This window comes from Prorops nasuta, unplaced genomic scaffold (genome assembly GCF_024137725.1).
Source record: "Prorops nasuta isolate Cenicafe-Biocafe unplaced genomic scaffold, Cenicafe_Pnas_1.2 PNAS00030, whole genome shotgun sequence".
In the NCBI taxonomy this organism is placed as follows: domain Eukaryota; kingdom Metazoa; phylum Arthropoda; class Insecta; order Hymenoptera; family Bethylidae; genus Prorops; species Prorops nasuta.
In genome coordinates, this window is record NW_027116827.1 from 214,039 (window position 1) to 236,285 (window position 22,247).

Sequence of the window (22,247 nt, forward strand, 5' to 3'; positions counted from 1 at the left end):
AAATCTGTATTTGTAGGGATTTTGTAAGAATTGTTTAGAGTAATATTTGAGAAATATAAAAAATATTAAGATATCTATATGAAGCTTGCACTTGGAGAAAGACTCGAATAAAGTGTACTAAGAAAACAGATATTTGTAAGAGACAAAATAGATTACACTAAACGTGTTTTGTGCAAGTATAAAATAATGTTTCAATAATAAAGCATAAAGAAAAAGTGAAAGGTAACGCAATGTGGGCAGCAGTGATAGTGATGGTGGTGAAGGTGGTGGGAGTGATGGTGGTCGTGTGGATATCAACTAGTAGTCGAGTACTTTGGTTCTTATCAGGATCAACCAATTAACGAGGAACCATCGTACAAACATGAAACTCGATAAAGTTTCTTAATGAATTTACTAAATTTATTTGGTAGCTATCACACCGAATTGAACAAACTAGCACAAAAAAAACTACAACAACAAAAATAAACAAATCAATTGCCCGAGGCGAGCTTATGAACGTATCTACGAAACTCACTAAACAAATAAGATTTCGCAAGTAAGACCAATTCTGAGTGATTGAGAGAGAGAGAGAGAGAGAGAGAGAGAGAGAGAGAGAGAGAGAGAGAGAGAGAGAGAGAGAGAGAGAGAGATGAGGAGGAAGAGGAGGGAACAATTTGGACCAATACCAATCGAGCGTAGAGATATCGAAGATGAACAAGGTGACGAAAAGTGGGAAGAAAAGAATCCACGCACACATACATATATATATATAAAATATATATACATCACAGTCACGAGGAATCTGTACGTTTTCACTTTTCTTGCCAACAGGGAAGAAGAACACGTATCGCAAACGCTAATTAGCCGATGAAACTTGGTTACAAATTATACAGGGAGTTTCGTATTGTGAGGTAGTTGGGGAGGGTGGGGCGAGGGTAGGGGAGGGGCCAAGAGAGCACACACGGGCTTTCAGCGATATAACTAAAAAAGTCTTTGAGAAACTCTCCCGCTGGTGAGCATAACGCACGATTTTCACGCTTCTATTTTAACATGCAAACTGGCGTAGGTAAGCCGACAGACACGGCATAGTGTTTCTTAAATTAGTTCAGTTCACCGGTTATCCCGTAGAGCACGCGCACTACGGCGTGCTCTGCAACACAAACTGACTTTACTTAACCTAAAAGTAGTTCTTCGCCAAACCTCGTCGATTGCCTTTGAAAGATGGTGCATTCTCGAGATGAAACCGATATTCCCCCCTCCCCCACCCCCGAGCTTCCACATCCTCGTTCATTCATCATTTTTCACCCATTCATCGCTACTTTTCACCCAATACGATAACGAAGCCTAAAGCCGCGCGCGCTGCACTCTCGTGCAACCATCCTCCCTCGACAACCACCACCACCCACCACCACTACCACCATCTTGCCTCTTCGCAACAGCTTTGCTCTTCGCTCTCCTACGCTTTTTCAATTATACAACGCTCGCGATTGAGCAATCATTTATCATGATAATTCTTCGTCGAATAATTAACCGTTCGATACAGTGAACGAAAAACTTGGAGCGAACGGACCTCGCATGCCAAATTTAACATTCCAATAATAATGATAATAATGAGACGAGGATGATGTTTTTATATTTCAACTTGGTGTTGTTGCACAGCGACCTATATATTGCTAGTATAACGAAACCATCAAAACTCGGTACTAAACGACTCGCTGCAGTTTCTAGGATTCGAATTAACAATTTGATACTAATTAAGCAGTGCGAAACATGATACAAATCGTTTGGATTTTAATTGCTCGATCGAAATGAACTGCGAGTCTTATATGAAAGTACGAGATTAAACGAATTGATAAGGAGAGCTCGGAGAGATTAAACTGAAATTGTTTTCCTATCTTAGCGTGAAATATTATAGTATTCGGGAGGGGGGAGGTATTTAATTTATATACAGTAATAGCATCTAAAATATAACATCTGTAGCGGAGACGACGGTGATTCATGGAAAACAATCATTCGTTACATGGCAACAGTTAATGTAATGCATGAAAGTAGGTTGAGTAAGATTTTATAAAAGCAGGTCGAGGTGGTATCGCGAAACTATTATATTCACCAAACTCGTTGGGAATCGGATTAACAAGAATTTTCCTACGAAACCTGAGTGTTCGATAAACGTGAGTTTTTGTCAAAGTGCATTGTTAGCATTACGCTTGATATTGCTATTACCGTTTGATTAAAAAATGAGGGTATTCGAAAATTTCGTTTGAGGGATGGAGACATTGAACTTCTCAAATTTCTGGTACGGCGCATAGAGTTGGGATAAAAATAAAATAGTAGATGCTGCACGTTAAAAAGAACACACCCACGTTCTTTCCTTGAGAAGTGGAGGGGAGGGATAAGTGAGAGAACGCTAAGCGCCTATCCAGATCGTTTATACTTTCATTTCATTCATTTAAAACCGTGATCGTGAATTGTTATAGGCTATTGAAGAAAAAATTACTAGCTTCCATTATTCGGTGCTAAATTAAAGTTGCAATACCAAACCGATTTATTCCAAGAATTATCAGCAGACGATTACGTAACTAATTTGCAATTCCGGAATAATTTGGCCAATGTTGAGAGGATAAAGAATGCTTAAAAAGCAGGCAAAAACGGAGGGTTTGATCGAGGAAAGACGAAAGGAGAATCTGCTCGATTGTACCGGTTTGATTTTACGAGAGAAATTCGTGCGTCCATTCGATATAGTGCTCCGTCCTTCAGTCATCATTCACAAAATGGCTACCAGCCATTTTTTTCTTCGGCCGAGCTTTAACGATGCGTTGAGAGACACAAGAAAGCTTTTTCCACGACCATTAACATCGTTCGGCTCGAAACGACGATTAATCTTGGCGATTCGATTTGTAAAACGATCCCGATCTCGAACAATATGGTTGGCAGCGAAAAGGAGAGACTCGAGCAAAAAGACTGGCACACCACGTGGTGAAAACGTGATTGATATTTTCACCATGCTGGCACATGCTCCTAAGAAATTCTATACCGGACGATTCCGTAAAGTTTAGAAACGAGAGAAAGAGCGGTACCAGAACGGTGCGAGTAAGATTCGAGGAGAATCTTAGCTGTGCTTGACGGAAATCTTTTTAGACTCTTCGTTTCACGGTCGGGCAGCCATATTTGAGCATATTGGGGGGATCCTTGGATTTTTATTTTCACCGCGCGATCCAACGTACGTCGAATATTCTTTCTGTCCCCGAACACGATTAACCACAAAGGAATAAGATTTTCTTCCTTTTTTTCCCCCAAAAGTCACTAGTTCATTCTTTTTAACTCTACACAGAATTAACTTTTAACGATATGTGTGTGTGTGTGTGTGTGTGTGTGTGTGTGGACAGAGATCTTGGAGTGGGCGAATTTTTAGGTGATTTATGAGAGAAAATGTGAGAAAATGGTAAAAATTGGTTAAATACGTACATCTTGCACTTGAAATATTCTTCCGTCTGGTCGACCTCCGGTCACTCGATGCAACGATTCTTAATATAAATAATGGTAAAAAATATAATCTTCCTAAGTAACGACGACGGTTCTCACGAGTCTTTATGGTAAAACTGACTTTCCAATATCACACGAAACGAAGAAAAAATTAAGGCAAACCTACGCGCGTGTAAAGGGCGCTCGCGGTTCTCCGTCTTAACTCTGGATTTATATATATAAGATACACTTGTAAATGTTTAAAAAATAAAAATTTGTTTATATCATACGATTGTGTCAATTAATCGAATTGCGCTTACTAGTGGGTTAACTATAAGTATACAACGCTAATATATAGTTATGTATAAATATGCGATTGAATGGATGTAATAAAGTGAGTAAAAATCTTGTTAATAAGCGTAATAGTTTCAACGACTGGTAGATTAAAAAATAAATAAGTTACGTTAAAGTTAAAAAAAAAAGTATTTTCCTTAAAAAAGGGGGGGGGGGGGGAAAGGATGAAATTAATAAGAAACCGAGCAAGGTAAAAATTGCGTGTCGGCTAGCACAGCACGTGCTGGCTACTGAAGGACTTGGAAACTTTGGAAGGAGAGAAAGGGGCAGAGTGAACGGAGCGTGAGAGGGAGGGAGAGAGAGAGAGATGGATAGTTTCTGTGTACGTATATAACGTGTGGTGAGGGGGGGGGGGATGGAGAGAAAAGACAGTGGGTCCCCCTGGCGAGAAATTTCAAGTAGTTTCATCCTCGGGGTGCCATCGGAATGTTTCGCATTTCTTCGGCCCGAGCTCGGACATTTTCGTGCACTCGAATCCAAGTTCGTGTTTCATTCGGGCTATTCGGCCTTCCCGATGACGTCATTATGTGACGAGCGCGACCAATGAGCGCAACGCAGACCGACCAGACTTGCTGCGAAAGGCCGTAGCCTTACATTTTGATGACCAAAGATTATTCGCCCGCTCACTTGCGTTACCAACACCAACCGACCCCGATCCCCACTCCTCGCTTCCACGAAAGAGTTGCTGTGCTCTCTCTAACACTACACAATCCCGTATATTCGCTCGAACCAACGTAAAACTCTCAAATTTCAACCATCTTTCGCTCGACCTTTCAAACTCTTCAACTGTACAGATTAAAACGTGCCAAATTCCAACAACAATTTTCACAGCCTGATTAATGCTTCTCGGAAATGGAGCTAATTGCAATTAAACGATGTGATTTGATAACCTTTATCTAAAGCTAAAATTTATCTCTATGTAATATGGCAAATGTGCGAGGGAGCTCGTGGAATAATTTAGCAAAGTTGATTCGGTTTAACAATACGAGTCAAACTAGTCTGGTATAGATTCAGTAATATTGTTAAAAAACAATCGAGTTCCTATCAAGAGTCTAGAGAATTCGAGAAATTTTGTAGAGAACAACGCGACGACAATAATTGAGAAACTTGTTTGAAGATCATCCTTCGTACACACCGCCATTTACTAGAATTGGGTCAAGACTAATTTAAGAAATTCTTATCCAAAAACATTTTATCAATACTATGGAATTTAGGACGAAACAATATGATTGTACAGACCACGTGCGAAAGAGAAATGTATGAAGCTTACCCTTCTTTTTATTCCCCATTTTGTGTATAATACTTGTAAAGTTTTATCACTTGAGAAAAATCAACTAAACAAATTCCTTAGATATAACATACGGGATGCCAAGCAATGTTCTTTAAATTTTAATCGTTTTGAATGAAAAAAATATCGTTTATGAATTGGCATTCTTCACTTTTAATCACAACATAAAGTTTTCTCTTTGAGAAATTTTTATCAATAACGAGCTTATAGGATTCAAATAGTTTTAAATAATTATTATTTAATATTTGATGCAATGGAAATATTTAAATTTTTCATTTAAATAAATGGTACACGAACTAGAAATTCAACATAACACATTGTGAAATCCAACTTGTGGTAGTCACACACTCTTAATTTATCACTTTATACTTCATTCCCAGCACTAAATAAGCTATTAAACTCAGTTTAATATCAAATAAATTAAAACAAAAATTAACACTAACTAACAACTTTAGTAAAGACACGAGGTAATTGGTTAAAAATATCATAGACGATAGTGTGAGACATTTACGAGAGATAAAATTCTCTCAATGCTCTCTTCCCTCCCCTTGTCTCTTCCTAAGAAGCAACTTTGTGCTTTTCGTCCTATCATTATTGATCAACAGTTATATCAAGCGTGTTTCGAATAAGCAATACACTATAGAAGGGAAGCATAAAATCAATGTTATCGAAGGTATCTTTCACAAACAAGAGTTTGATTAGTGAAACGAGTAGCTATTATTATAAACACAACTACAAGTAAATCCGATCGTAAGTAAAAGATTCTAAAAAAAAAAATTGTATATATGATTTGTAGGCCTCACGCGAGGCCCATGTTATTAAAATTGATTGATCGCTTATTATTAGGAGACGAGCATTAAGAAGAAGAGTCACCGTTTAAGGTGAAAAATTTTATCTGTACTTCCGAGTCGTTTAAAAAGTTTGAAATATTGAATAAGATTTGAAACAAGTGTACAAAAAATGACTACATATACCAGAAACTTGAAATATTTTGAGAAACCCTCTATAAACGTTTGCAACAATAAAAGATATGCGATGCTTCAGAGAAATGGTCGATTTTCAAACAAGGACAATGCAATTTTGCTTGACGAAGCAAAAGAATTGTTACCAAAAACCCACTGAAATAAATAGGAACGAAGCAGAGGGAAGCACCGAGCGCCAAGTTGAAAGTGAGACAACGAACAAGATCTGTAAAAAGTTGATGTTAAATATTTGCTCGGCTTACCATCCAGTGGCTTTGGCTGTATCTCGTTCCTGGGAGGTGCATCAGCAGGCTCAGGTTTATCACTGAGAACATCACCATTAGGCTTCTGATGATGATCAGGTAGATTGTGAGATGCGGTAGGCGTGGGAGTGGGTGTAGCACCTCTGGAATTGAGACTTTTCTCGCGAGTCTTTCGATCCTTGTTACTATCTTTGGTGGTGGATGCTGGCGCCTGTTGTTGTTGCTGTTGTTGTTGGGGTTGCTGCGATTCAGTGGCAATATTGGAGGCCTGTTGCTGCTGTTGCTGCTGCTGGGGTTGCTGCTGAACGTGTGCATGAGTCTGGGATTTTCTTCTGGGTGGTGGACTTGTAGTCTTGTATAAATTGGGGAAAGGTTCCCTGGCAGGAACAGGGTTAGCACTAGGGGCAGTGACGGACGGCTTGGGGACTTCCGGTACATTCGAAGTTGGCACAGCCGTGAAAGGGCTCGAGGTCTGAGTGACGCTTGCCGACGAACCACCGCTGCTGGAGATGCTGTTCTTAGTTTCAGTTTCAGTAGCGATTGCTGCTGGCACTGGAGTAGCCAAGGCTCCTATCACTGCAGCGTTCTGTGACACCATCGCACTGCTAGCAGTCTGTGCAGGAATATTATCTTTGTTGACAATAGGTACTGCTGGCTGCGGCGTTTCCTCAAATAGCACAGTCTTTATTTCGGTTCTAGGTTGGAACTCTTTAGCAGGGAGCTGCAACGGCTTCGAGTCAGTTTTAACCGTAGAACGAGAAGAATCTATTTGAGCGACATTGCTAATGGTATTAGCTATATGATATACAGAGGCGACGTTCGCTATATTTTGCGTCGACGTTGAAGAAGTTGAAGCTGAAGTTTCGGTATTAGACCGATTACTCGTATCGTTATTAGAGTTTGTTTGGACGTTCGATAAAGTCTGCGTTGCATTTTGAGCAATTGCAGCATTATCGGACGTATTTGCCGGTACCGGAGAGCCTGTGCTTGTGTCAGACTCTTCGGTCGCGGCCTTCATAACACGAGCCGCGAAATCAGCAACCACCTCCGCACCGTTGTTCTGTAACAATCACCAAATCTTCGTGATAGGCGGCGATACATACTATTCATCGGTCATGTTATACTTTTAACAACTAAAAACTGGCTCCAAACTCAAATCATACGCCGAAGAACAATATAAAAAGCACATATATACATATATGTACGTAGAGAAAATTAAAAAGGAAAAACAATTTCTGAAGATTTTAACGAATGATTGTCACCTTACAGCCATGGAATTTACATCGATTATTTCAAACATGCATTATACACTGCAAAACACTAATGAAAACGATGTATATAATATTTTGAAGTAAACATTTTTTACATTTCCGCTATAGGAAAGATTTTAAACTTGTCCATCACGTGGCAATATTTTCGCCCCTGCTATTACGTGGCTGACACGCTTATACTGATAAAGGTAAGCGTTGTTAGAGAAGCTGCTGCAAAGCTGATAGCTACATTCATTGTAATACCTTTAAATATCATTATTTTTGTCAAATACTGCTGATAGTATTTAAAAAAAAATAATGTGTTGAACACTCTCAATTTTAATATCGCCACACTGAGCATCAACGCGAAAAGACTGTTGTGCGATTAGCAAGCTTAAAATTTATCTTGTTTCAAGCAGAATTTCATAGTCCAGCGCTTGGATGTCCAAAACGCCAAACTATTCATAACACCACACTATGTAGAAATATGATATATGTAATTTCTCTATCAATATAGACTTACTAAAAATTCAGTTAATTCTTTTTAAGAGTCCATGACTATGAGGTTTATGCAAACACGTATTTAACTGACCAAAAGATGCTGTAGTGTGCTATTGATTGTAAGAAATCCATCACGTTGATGTAAAGCACACATTTAAGCATCAAAAGATAATGAAAATGCATTCTTTTAGTCAGTTACTAATTATATTTTAAGATAACTCACTTGTGGTTGAGGGGTTTCGCGACTACTCGATTCACCACTTTGTGTGGCGGCTTCTTCTTCATAAATTTCTTCACTTATATTTTTTCCAGTTTTCGGATCAACGATATCCAAAATGGCCTTTTGTCGCCTAGGTTTCCGATTTTTTGCTGTATTATTAGCTGCGTTGGCCGAACCACCGTTGTGACCAACGTAGAGGTCTGTAATAAAATATGGAAAAATACAATAGAATACCTTTACTCGCTTCAATAATTGCACATAGAATATGGATTGTAAACCACTAACACAATATACTCTTACCATATAACTGATATTTATTATCTCTCACAAACATTGTTACAAATACTCGTTTAAAAAAACTGGAGCTATGACAACCGACGCTACTATAGTATTGGTATTTTAGTATAAATTGCAATCTTAACGAATTCAAAGACCACTGGCAGACACAGAAGTAGTCAGACTAAGCTAAAATATTAGAAGAGCTTTTCCTTTAACCTAAACGTATTCAGTGGATAGGTAGGTAGGTAGGCAGGAAGGTAGGAAGGTAGGTAGGTAGGTAGATAGGTGAGGGTAATTTTGGGACTCAGGTATCAATGAGACTGAAGAACCAAAAATTGCTCGCATTGTTCGTATTTCCCAGAATATACAAATGAGTTCTCGACTATCAGCTGCTAAGCCTTATACCTAAGATCGGAAAGGTCATTTTCGTAAAAGCGTTATTTAACCGGAGTTTTGGCGATGCCAGCGTGCACGTTACTACAGCTGATTAACACCAACTGTATTTTGGGACAAATAGTTAACGTATCATTTGATTACATGAGACTCAATTGATCAAAAACATTTAAGAAAAAGACATTCTTTTTTACTAACAATTATTTTAGTATTTATTTTTCTTTAAAAAATTAAACTAGCAATACGATCCATACGATGTTTAGTAATAACATTTAAATAAATAGAAACGACAAATTTTACTAATACGACCCACGTGGTTACGGTAAACAGCAGGTAAGTGGTAAGTAGCAAGCATGCAAGAGGGCGGAAACAATAGGGTAATTTATAACCGCCCAAATCTCAGGTCATAATGAAACTTATCTTATAGAAATATGTCAAAATAGGTTTTCAAAACAAAGTTTCTTTTGAGTGTGCTATAATGCATAGTTCTGAGAAGTAATAAAATATTAATTTTTCTCTGAACTACATTGAAACAGAAAATCCCATTGAGTTGATTTTCTTTGCAATTAATAGACTCATATTATGAAATAATTAGTTTCTATCAAGCTATTATATTTTGACTTATCATTTACTAAGAAAAATTGTAAAACTTTTAATGTATTTGTTGTACCTTCAATGATCTTTTTATTGCAAGAAACTAAACTTTCTTATTCTCTGTGAAATTTTATATTGGATTGTAATGTAACATCTTAAAGAGTGTGATTTAAACTAAATTTTGTATAAACGTTCAGTTTAAGATTTTTTACTATTATGGAAGATTTTCCTATGTTATGTTTGTCATAGTTCAAGAATCGTTATTAAAAAGATTCAATGATTTTAAAAATTGATGTAATGTTTGGTACATACCAGACGAGGTTATAGGCATGCCTACTTGAGGCATAGATTGAGGTTGTTGCGTGGATTGCTGTATAGTAGCTTGTGGCACTACTGTAGCTCCTTGTGCATTGCCAAGTGGGCCTCCATGCTGTGCACCAACACTTACAGCATTTGCACTTGTCCCCCTCAAATTTATTGCGCTATTGTGGTAAAAATCTGTTGAAAGAAAACAATTTTAACATTTGTCAATCGCCAGATATTTTATTAGTTATTAAAATAACCATTGTTTTTAACAGTACTCACAATTAGGTTGAGCTGCTGGTCCATGCGTGTATCCAAACATATTTGATGTTAGTAAAGGGGTTTGAAAAGGTGGAGCATAAAATTGACTTTGATGGGCTGGATGCCTCGAAGGTGGACCAGAAAACTATAATAAAAAATACTTGTAGCACATTTACAGTTTCTTTCCTTTAAAAAAATATTAGATAAACTTTTACATGTGTGAAATTGTGTTATTGAAAATCTTTTGTTATCAATTACTGTACAGAATGAATGATCTTACTTGAAGTGGCATTTGGCTATTCATGGAGAAAACGGGCTGTTGATGTGGACCAGGATGTATAGCGGGTTGTATACCATACATTGTCGATTGTACTGGTAAACTAGCTAAATGTGAATACATTGTTGGTTGCTGACCACCGCCACCTGCAACACCTGGTATTCCAACTACTTGAGTTGTTCCACTACCGCCTTGCCCAACCCTGTGGCTAAGGTTCCTAGGTTGTTGCGATCGTGGCCCAGTATAGTAGTTCTAAAATATAAGAAAGCACTTTACATTGCGTACTTCAGAAGCATTTTAACTAAATTAGATCCAGTCACAAAGCCATATGATAAGTATACAACAAACAACTAAGTTTTAATACATAGAACCTGTCAAGTTGAAAATCTCAGGTTATTTCACTATAAATCATAAAAAATGATAATAGTCTTTGGCTTTTAATCATTAATTTCTAAATCCAAAGTCTCTACTTGTCAGTTAACACTATGCAACCACTTAGAATTATCACCTTATCTTACTACCATGGATCTCTGCAAGACGAAGAACAAACCAAACACTCACAACACTGAAATAAGTTTTCTCTTCTCGTTTGTTATTCCAAATTTAGTTAAAATTTATGTTTACTTGTTAATTTTGCAAGAATAACTCTTAAGTAAATATAAATAGTTGTTTTACTTAATTTTAGTGAGTGAACCTGAGTCTGTGAGATACAGTGGCAGTAAGTTTAGGTTAAAAGCTCACTAAATTGTTTATTTTATAAAAATAAATTTGTTGAACCTGAGAACTAGGCCTTGTCTGCTGAGGCATGTAGACAATCGGTGATTGCTGCGTTTGCAAATGGCCTTGTTTCCCCATTTCTTGAGGGGAAGGTGTGTGCACTGGAGGAGTAGTAGTAGGTGCAGGCCCTTGAGTCTGCTGTGACTGAACTCCCGGTGCCGAAGATTGTGTCGGCGGTGCTTGTTGACCACCGGCTGGGCCCCCTGGCGGTATACCTGTTGCCGCCTGGCCTATTGACTGTATTCCGCCCAATTGAGGAGGTCCTCTGCCCCCGGGTACTCCTACACTACCCCCACCCCCTCCCACCTGGCCCCCCTGGGCACCGTAATTTTGCCCAGGTGCATGAAAATCTGTTCCTGAAAAATAATAAGAACATCATGTCAGTATTGTTTACATCTAGAATTGTCCATTCCATCCCACGCACTCTTACAATCGATTAGCTCCCGATATTATTCTGTACAATATTTCTTATACGGAAAGAAAAATCTTTTGTCGTACAACATTCTAAAAATATCGTTTAATTAATCTTAAATCGTAAAACGTCAAGAAACATTCTTCATTTTATTGCTAAATTTTTCTACAGTTATAGTACGTACAGACTGTACAGAAGGACAATAAGAAAAATATTTATATAAAAATGAACGTATAATACCTCGCGTGAAGATAATTTCATGAGGAAAATTAAACGAAGCAAAATAAAATTCAAAGCAGTCGCATGATTACATAAGCCAAGCATGAATTATAAATGTCACGTATTTATCATTCGTTAAGCTAATGTCTATCGGTTTTATTTATCGATAAATGCTCTTTTGAAAAGATCAAAAGACAATTTAAGAAATGTTTCGAGTTCGGATGATCCGTATCTCTTATTAGCGAATATTTCAATTAACGAATGAATAGTAATGAGATATTTAAAAAATAAAAAACTCGTATATACATTTAATAAAGAATGCGAAATATTAGATTCTCATGACGAATTGATGAAAAGCGTGTCAAAGTTAAAATCGATCAGTTGGATACATGACAAGTAAATTCATTGGTTATGAAAGTTATTAAAACAATGTGATCTGACACGAGGCGATGAATAAGTTTGGTGCCATGTTTGCGCAGTGCAAAAGTATTATTGAGAGAAAATAAGAATATCGATGGTAACAATATGAAAACTTCGAGATTCGAAAGTATCGCAAGTGTTCCAAGTGTTTTGGCAAAGTGAAAAGACGTAGATTTAAGGAACTCAGTATGGAGCTGGCAAGAAGAGAATTAAGTAGGAAAAAAAATGGAGTAGGCAAAAAGACAGACGAACGATATAAATGAAATGATGACAAAGAGCAAAGGTGCTGCAGGGAAGAGAAACGAAGAGATAGAAGTAGAATACGTTGTTGGTCTCACCGTTGAAGAACACAATGTCGTTTATTCGAATTGCAAGAGGCACTGACTAACTTGTTCAAATCTTATTACTGCGTGGAGTTAGACACGAACTACTGGTGAATTTTAGGTGAAAAGGAAGAAACCGACAAGATAGCCTTGTGAGCGGCCATCTTTGTACATGTGGGCGAGGACTGGAGCAGTGCTGCTATCTGTAGTTCTCTTGGTGCATTGATTGTCATGAAAGGGGGGCGAGGCCAAGCTTTGCTGTTGTCAGGGACGTACTCGCGCATTTTAGGACGTTACCACACTTACCGCGCTTCCAATTCATCCTTCTATCTTTCTCGCTCTCTCATACATAACCACATTTTCATTTGCACGGGTCGCTATTAATCATGCCATAGAATCCAATATTAATTACTTCCAAATACATTCTATGTTGACAATTCTAATATGGTTTACCTCATGAAAAGTTTATGAACCAAAATATTACCACCATGTTTTTTTCGTTTCGAATTTCTAAGCTCTGTGCGTCACTCTCACCGTTCCCATTAGTCATAGTTGAAACAATATTTTTCTCTTAGAAGAGTAATTCCTTTAAAGTTTGGAAAACAAGATGATTCAAGCTATGCAGCAGTGTTGCTAAGTTTTCGGATAAGAAATCGACAATAACACTTCTGAAACTTAATACAGTTGATTAATAATTTTCGCTAATATTTCAGGCCCTCGGCTTAATTAGCAATCAAATATGCCTAGTCGTGAGAAAACTAATTTAGAAAAGTTTCATGAGACGGAAGAATTATTGGAATGTCGGTACTCAGTAAATATGTAAAATAGTTGAATGAAGAAAACGCTGTATGGACTAGAGCAAAGTCATGGCAATGCATTGATAAAGAAGGCTAGACCAGACCAGGGGACTTAAAGTTGGAATGTGGAGGGGCCGCGCCTAATTCAAACGTCATTTCCGGAGGAATGAGTGACGCAACGCAACCTTCTTTCCCCTTCGCCGTTACTAATGAGCTTCTCTTCGCGCACGTAACGCGCTACAGATGCTCGCTTTTAAGTCCACCTATTTAAACGTAGATATATATATAATCGATCTTTGCGAAAGACCATTGATAAAGTTCGAATGATATAGGAAATGAAGCCACGCCGATAATACATTCAAGAATATGTACAATCGCAGCTAGTGCGGGTCCGCGTCTGAATGGCGCGAAAGTAAAAGTGAGGTTAGAATGTCCGTAAATTCGCCACGTGGCATCCAGCGACCTACGATACTTATCATATGGGTGCGCTTGCTTGCCACTAAACCTGTAGGCGTATGAAATATATTATCGATGTTCGATAGGCATGATAAACTTAATGTTTTTTGTCGAAATTCATCAGTCGAATGACTGTAAAGTATGAATTCGCTACTCGCTTTAACAAAAGGCTATTAACACAAATTTAACATTTTTGGAAACATTTAACTCGTTGCATATTATTTGCATAAGACACTAAAAATTACTGATCTTTAACGGTAGAAATTTAATCATCACTCAATAATACGGTTTATGTGTATTACAATAATATTTAAATTTAAATCAGTCGCAAAGGCACGCTAAAATTGTTCACATTAAACGATCTTATTTTTAAATTAGGAGGAAAATATAAAAAAAAAAAACACATTTCCTTTGGAAAAGGTAATGGTATATTTAGAATAAAATGAAAGGCAGCAAATGAAGCCAATTTTGATTAATTTGCAGTGTTTAAGAGTATGCTAAAATTGCTATGACTTTATAACTATTTTAAGCATGCAATAAATGTTTCAATGGAAACAATTCTTTCAACAGTATTTTTAATCAATAGAATAACTTATTTATAATTTATTTTAAACTATTGTTATAAGAGTGATAGAAAAAGGAATATAAATAAATTATGGTTATCTTGAATGCTTATCGCGCAATCCAGTTTTTCTTGAATAACAATCATTAATGAAGCAAGCTTATATCTATGAATGAATGTTGAGATATTTTCATAGACAATTCGAGCAAAAAATAAACGAGAAAAAGATCGAATATCTCTCGGTGGTATAAGGTGGAAAGCATTTTATCGATTGACCTATATCGCAGAGCGTCTAGAATGCCGCCCAGGGGCGCTAGAATCTAACCTAAATCTGAGCCATTGGATATCGATATAAACAATTCAAGCAATAGAACCCTTGTTAATCATGTTTGATGTTAAGTTTATTCTGTTGTATCCTAGACGTTTTGATTCCGCTTAATTTAAGCTTTCTCTGCTCAGCAGCACCATCGAATTTCATAGCGACGTGTATTTCATTCCATCTAACCCAGCTCAACCCAATCTACCCTAGTTGGCCTACCTTGCTTAACCTTATCCTGGCCCACTCCGCCCTACCTTATCTCCCTAAAGTATGAAAAAAAAACCTATCACACACAATCCTGACAATTTAACGTTTATGCACTGCAATAAACTGCTGTGCAAACTACAATAACACATTCAAGTTTTAACACTTTTAAAGTACGAGGAAAAAATGGATCTCAAACATTTTTAAATACAATAAATATAAATTTTAATTAACGAGGGTAAACGATGAAAATTAATTCCATCAAATAAAGTAAGAAAAATGAGATTTTAGCCACTTTTACTATCAAAACATACATAAAATTTGTAAATGTTTAAAGGGAGAATACTTTCTTTTGAACTGTATATATTCTAACTGTTCACCCAATGCTTAAAACGATCTAGTTGACAATGCTGTTGTTGGGTGTCGTCAAAGTTCTCTAGTAGCGATTATTTAATAGATTGGACAACACACCAACATTATCAGTATTTGTAACACATGAATCAGTCCTATCTTAGCCGGGTGGTGTACGAGAGATTATTTTGGTCAGAGAGAATGTAAGTAGATATTTACCAAAGTGTAATCAAATATTTCCTGTTAAACGAGAACCTTGATAAAGCTTTAAGGTATTGGCTGGTTTTGTAATAAACATTTTCGTCGCGTCTATGTTTCTTCTTAAATGTTATTTAACGCATCGATAAGATGCAATGAGATTTAACCTTGCTTTGCCAAAAATGTATTCAAATATATTCGCGGGCGCACGAATAATTGCATTATAATCGAGCAATTATACTTTGGACCGCCTTTGGAGATCGTAGTTTACTAAAATCCTGCATTATAAATGAGTCATTATGCCAATTAGTGGTACATTTGTAAGTATCACTACTGCGATAAGTTTGCTGAGAAGCAGGTAAAAAACAGATGTTTGAAAAAAAAGAAGGAAGAGAATAAAAAAACTGGCACAACCAAATTAGGATTAATATTGTTGGCTTTTGTGATGCAGCTATATGTGTGTGTGTGTATTTACGCGTTGGCACGCGTGTGTATATGTACAGTAGCTTTATTATAAATTGCAGATGTTGCTTGTGCTTTTACTTACTGCCGCTAGCTGTAACAACCCGATATTGAGGGGTGGTTTGTTGATGTTGATTTTGTTGCTGCTGTTGCTGTTGTTGTTGCTGTTGCTGCTGCTGTTGATGATTGAGGTGATTAATGTTGACGGTTAATTGGTGATGGCTGAGTTGATGATTCAAATGAGGACTGGCCGCCGGTGTTTGTTGATGACTAGGATGCACGTGGTGATTATGGGCCGACTGCGGATTTTGTGGATGGGGCGCAGATATATGGTGGTGGGGATGGTGGGGACCACCACAATGTGGCAATATGCAGTGCATCGGTCCAACGCCTACTGCCACCCCCACCGCACTCTCTTTTGCGATCCCATACCTCGAAACCATTCTTTCTCTTGGGACTAGGGATTCTTTCCTATTTCCGTTTCCTCCAGCTTCCGCTATCGCTGCTCTTTCACCCTTACTAGCAGCTCTCCTTCTTAACATTATTTCCAATTCACAATCTCATTATATCTCCACTCTTCTCCAAGCAAACGCATCAACAACTTTGAGCTTCGCCAATCTTTCGTGTATTCGCATATTCAAACATCTCTTCCTTTATCGTGGTACAACACGAAGAAAATCCTCAGCTAAAAGTGTCTCGACAAAAGAATAGCACGCCCAAAATTATTGATCTAATTAGCATTCAGCGATTCGCTTGGAGAATCTACGTGATAATGTAAGAAGATATCATACATATATCTGTGTATAATATATAGTATATATACCTTCAAAACTCGTGAATTTCTTGAGGCACAATGATGATGCATCGTAAGATCGTTCCCCGCGCAGTCGGTTATACCGATCAATTTTTGTTATCTCGAAAATTGTGCGAAGAGTCGAGTCTTTTTCATCCAAACACTCGCCTCAAGTTCCAAAGCGTGCCTCTATTCTAGCAATTTGGTTTTTCAGCTTCGTCGAACGGTATTATATCCGTACGAGGTCTGAGAATATTGCAGGGATTCTTCGATAATCTTCTGTTTATTTGCCCCGTTCTTGTGAAACTCATAAATGTCGTTTAGCTCTCGTGTATGTTAGCTTGTAGTCGTTGTGTTGATCTTGTCAATGTTATGATTTCGCCCGATTCCTTCCAAGAGCACTGTTTACAGTCATGCCTACTTCTAGTTAAACATAATCAGCGTGTGTTCATCTCTCTTTAGGAAAATGGGGATGGTGGTCTCGTACGAAATAATCGGACGACTCGATCGAGACCAGGCGCGACGAGAGAATGGGGAGAAAAAGAGGGGGAAGGGGAGAGGGGGGGAAAATGGATGAAAATCAATGGATGGAAGCGAAGGGATGCACCACGGCGAACATCAGCACGACGATCGATCGATCGTCGTCCATTCTTACAACAGTATTGAAACCCCTCGGTAGGCGAAGATGAAGCGCAGCACGTGACCGTCTCCAGTCAACATTTTCTCGAGTTTCCGAGTTTGAACGAGAACGGTGAACGAGACTAGAGAGGGTCTGTCTGATCGATAACAGTAATAATAATAGTAATAATAATAATGACAATATTAATAACAAGTCTGTTAAAAATGGTCTCGCGAGCGGTCGCGAATCTTCGTAGAGTTTACAGATGAGAGAGAAGAGTAGCGTGTTGACTAACGAAAAAGAGGTATGCCACCATATTGATTTGATTCACGAACGCAGAGGTAGTAGAGTCGTCTTCTCTAGCCTCGATGCTGGCATTTCCGCGCGCGCGAGCTGAGCACGCACCTCCCTGCGAGATCCAATCGCATCAAATAATTCTGATTCGCGGCTGTATTCACTCTTCGGGAGGAAGAAGGATCTCGCACATTACCCGAAGCTAGCGACTATTGCAGGTCGTCCATGCCAAAATCGATATTTAACGAGAGTGACCGGAGTCTCTTCGTACCACAGACGGTTTCTCTGCCTCGCCGAAACTCTTCTTTCTCACCTACTGCTATTTTGTAGGTAGAAATTTGTCTACCTGAATATTTCGCACGCACCAATCACAAATCACTCTTCGCTCTCTTTTGTCACCCTTGTGCATCGAAGAGTTCCGACTTTTCTCGCTAGGCCAGACTGGCCTGTATGCAATGAGGGTGGGAGGGAAAAAGAGGGGAAGAGGGGAAGAGAGAGAAAGAGAGCGCGCACCCGAGAGGGGGAGAGAGACCCCTGCGCTGTTTCCTCCGCTCAACCGGCGATCGGAAGCGTTCGGTCCTCTGCCGAAAATCGCCGAGTCGGCTTAATGTACATACGACGTCCTTTCCTGTCAAGGAAAGAAAAAGAGAGAGAGAGAAAGAGAGAGAACCTACCCAAACAACGTTTCTCTCACTATTATCTCAAATGTTTCTCAAAAACCATTCGCTCAAATCTCTTCACTTCACTCGGAAGCACGAATTGGCACTATTTGTTTCTATATATCACCACCACCCTGTTAGACTCCTCTATGATTTGCACCCTTTTTTGGAGTCTCTGTACAGTTAAATCATTCGTTACACTCAAATTTTTTTACAGGATAACGTTTTGACGATGTTATTGTCGAGATTCTGGTAAGAAATTGCTAGTGCGGCGAAAAAATAACTTGATTTTGCGTCAGTCTAACCTAATAGCGTCACGAGGACGTCACGAAGCTATCCCCGTTTGCCATTCACAATAGTTTTAGGATTAATGTACATTGCGATAGTAAATGACCAACCGGAGAAGGATCGATGTGATAATAATGCCCGCGCACAGTGATAGAGCGAGATGGAATAACACAATCGAGAGCGTACCCTTTTAGAAGGGACGCGTCGTGGACTGGATGTAGGCAGGCCAGTTCTTCTGGCGCGACCTACGAACTCTTTGCCCGCCCCCTGCCTGCAATATACTGCAACTAACAAACTACAGGGCCGTATTATACTATCCACAATACCCTTTTCTTACTTGTCTTTTTTATTAAATTAATTTTTTTCCCCCTTTTATATTATATTTCGACCTTGCATCCTTTTCACTATTTTTTTTCCTTGCTTTATAATCTTTATAATCCCGAACCATAGGTTCGTCGTTCCAAGTTTCCCCGCTTAAATGATACCAGTTGTGTGGATAAGCCAGAGTAAAATTAAAATAAACCAATAACCGAGCAAATGCTACTTCCTCTAGAAAGGCAAGATAATGGCTTCATTTGAGACATCTCTCCTCTCTTTCTAGGAAAATATTCTTCTCCGAGGTTGCCTGTTATTGAAAACGACAAAGTTTATTCTTTAAAATATTAGTACTATTGTGTTTAAAAAATCTAATTAAATGAAGTAACATTTCATTAATTTAAGCTTTAACAATTTGTGTACATAAGATAGGATTTGATAATAAAATTTTTAAGGGTGACAATTTTTAGATACATGCAAATACATTACTGCCTGGTAGTGAAATATCGAGGTAACGCGAGCACAGAAAGCGAATATAGTCCGCATGCGCAGTTGAATGAGCAATAAACGATAATACGCAAGCGCCTTAAAATACGTCATGATCAAGTCAACTTACAAGTAGCATAAACTCATCAACATTGTAACTTTAACATATTGGAATTTGTCCTTTTAGTATAATTTACGATATCCCTATTTATATTTTCTTTATCGCATACACATATACTTGTATGAATTAATAATAATAACAATAACAAACGATCGAAGCAATAAAATGGCATACAAAATGTTACAATTTATGGCAGGATAATGATATGAAAGAAGAAATGGCGAATGTGAATTATGCGAATCAGCAAGCAGAAAATTAAACTTATCACACTAACCCAATTGAAATGGCACTTTAATGAGCTTTGATTGTAACGCGAGCACCTAACTTCCGCCGCATTTACAATGAGTGAGTATACGAAGAATATGCTAATAATTGAAATTGCATATCAATTGAAAACATTATTGGTCCACAAAATTGAACAATTGATCCATTATCATGCTGTCTATATACATAAATTCCCATTGGTTTATAGCGTTTAATTGCACTTTAACCTATATTATTATCTATTAATAATTTAGACTACCTTTCGAGCTATTTGTCATATTATACAGCAAAAACAATCACAGCAGCTTTTGTTTTTTTTCTCATCAAAACCAATCATGCATTTCTTGATTTCTTTTATCACCTATATATATAAATATATATAACTTATGATATTTTCATTAACTAAAAAACGATAAAAAGTACGAAGAAAAATCTATGATTAAAGTGCAAACAAAGCAATAAATACTTAACTTCCAATCAAGTTGGTTTAATAACAACGCAATGGTACACGATCAGGGTTGTTTTATCTAAAATAGATTTAATTCTATGCCAATTTCGCTGCCTTACGTTTAATAGCAGAAACACAGCGTTAGCTATATTGGCTGCAAATGCTAATTCCTGACGGAACTATACTATACATAGTTATATCATAGACAAAGAAAATTTTAAACAGCTGATTCACACAGGTATACGTGACATTTCTATTGTAGTTTATATAATCTATCTTTATGTGGCTGGAAACGTGTAAAGTTACACCGATACATTTCATAACAACATGATAAAGGACTTTGGCAATCTCTTGCAATTATTGCTGCGTTTCGATCATTATAAAAAGAACCTTTATTCAATTAAACTGATAAAAATCTCTAAAGAGTAGCTGTTCGATAAAAGGAGAGTTCTTTCAAGAATTGTTTTGTTCATTATTTAAAAATTACAGGAAGTAATATACAAGAAAAAAGTCGTGATTTAAGTGAGGCTAGGTAGGAAAATGTAAAGACGATACCAAAAGTGTACAGGATTGCAAGAATACTCGATATATAGCTAGACACCGTAAGCTTGAGAAGACTAGGCTAGCCAAGTAAGTAAGTAAGTAGAGGAAGAGAAATAAAAGAGAGAGGAGAGGGAGAAGAGAGAAAGAAGAAGAAAAAGAAAACTAGAAGATGAGAGTAGAGGATTGACTAGCTAGAAAGAGTACTAGGGGCCGTTGGAGGACGTTGAGTCTTGGTCGAGGAAGAAGAAGAGAGGTGAGGATGATTACGACAGACTTGCTTGCGGTAGTGTAGGTTAGGTAGGTGGGTAACCCAGTTTTGCCGGTGCAGCAGGCAAGCCTGCAGCTTTGCCGTCGACCGTGAGATTCGATCGATATAATATGTATATATATATATTTTCCTCTCTCCCATCTCTATTCGCACAATTCATCCCTCTTCTTATTTCTCCTCAACTTTCTCTACACTCACAGTTTCGTAAATGCGGTCCCTCACACATTTAAATTCACTCCTCTAGGATAACAGCAGCCATCCCAGAACGCAGAGGGGTTGCATGACCTGCTTTTCCATCTCTGCATGCTTGGCCCTGCCCATACTCTCTCTCTCTCTCTCTCTCTCTAATTGCACTTACAATTAATCCTGTCTAGCAAGGTCACTGGGCCAATTCACTCTACGCGCTTCAAAATTACAATATATATATATATATATATATATAATATTAATATAACATTGTTTGTGGCAAAGCTACTTGTCCCTTCCTTCACCGAGCAAATGTCTCGATTTGTGCATGATAGAAACAGAGGAACCGAATCATCACTCTCTCGAATCCATTGTAATTATTACAGTGTAAACGTTAATTTTATCGGTAAAAAATATATATTTTAAATTATTTTTCTGATAATCGTTAAATTTGACAAAAATAGCAAGTTAAGAGATATGAGTTTGTGTGGTAAGAGTAATAGAGAGTATAAAGACGGTGTAATCGAGGTTGGAAATATTTGTAAAATTATTATTTTTAAAAGGACGGACTATACGATTATACATATGAATCGTCATGTAACGCTTAAAATGTGCGACAGCTATATTGTGCTGTTGAACGGTAGATAGGACCATTAAAAGTTTACCATGTCAAGTGACGCGTGAATATAGAGCTATCGTAGGGAAAAAACTAAAGAGAGACGCGTCGTGTGCTGCAGATGTATGCGTGGTATAGATTATAATCCGTACAGTGTTAATATGGCGTTGTAAGAAAAAGTAATCTGAGAAGTATTTGAGCTGCCTCTTCATTCAGATACATCCGCTCGATATGAGATTAAAAATATACCTCATCTTTCATCCTAAAAATATCCAATAGGTTAAAATTGCAACCAAATTTCTCATTTTACAGGTAATTTAAAACTCGATCACCTATTTTTTTTTTATTATCGTATATTAATATCTAGCGATATATATGGTGCTCGCTTTAATTCACAATAAAATTTGCATGTGAAAGACTTTATTTGTTTTCGAAACTGTAAGAAATATCAATTTTCCAGA

The 22,247-nt window shown here is 37.6% G+C and overlaps 1 protein-coding gene across 3 annotated transcripts in view; it reads right to left on the reverse strand.

Moving 5' to 3' along the window:
* The window catches only part of LOC136782865 (eukaryotic translation initiation factor 4 gamma 3-like), a 43,060-nt gene that overhangs the window by 10,938 nt on the left and 9,875 nt on the right, over positions 1-22,247 (reverse strand). The window contains exons 1-8 of one of the 3 annotated variants that reach the window (XM_066742575.1): positions 16,710-18,757; positions 15,972-16,417; positions 11,164-11,519; positions 10,390-10,638; positions 10,131-10,254; positions 9,858-10,043; positions 8,283-8,479; positions 6,309-7,368 (exon numbers count right to left, since the gene is read on the reverse strand). In XM_066742575.1, coding sequence (XP_066598672.1) covers positions 6,309-7,368; positions 8,283-8,479; positions 9,858-10,043; positions 10,131-10,254; positions 10,390-10,638; positions 11,164-11,519; positions 15,972-16,329 — 2,530 coding nt within the window. In that variant the 5' untranslated portion in view covers positions 16,330-16,417; positions 16,710-18,757. Of the gene's footprint in view, positions 1-6,308; positions 7,369-8,282; positions 8,480-9,857; positions 10,044-10,130; positions 10,255-10,389; positions 10,639-11,163; positions 11,520-15,971; positions 16,421-16,709; positions 18,758-22,247 lie in introns of those variants that run through there. The other 2 variants (XM_066742574.1, XM_066742576.1) reach the window with 2 other exon arrangements.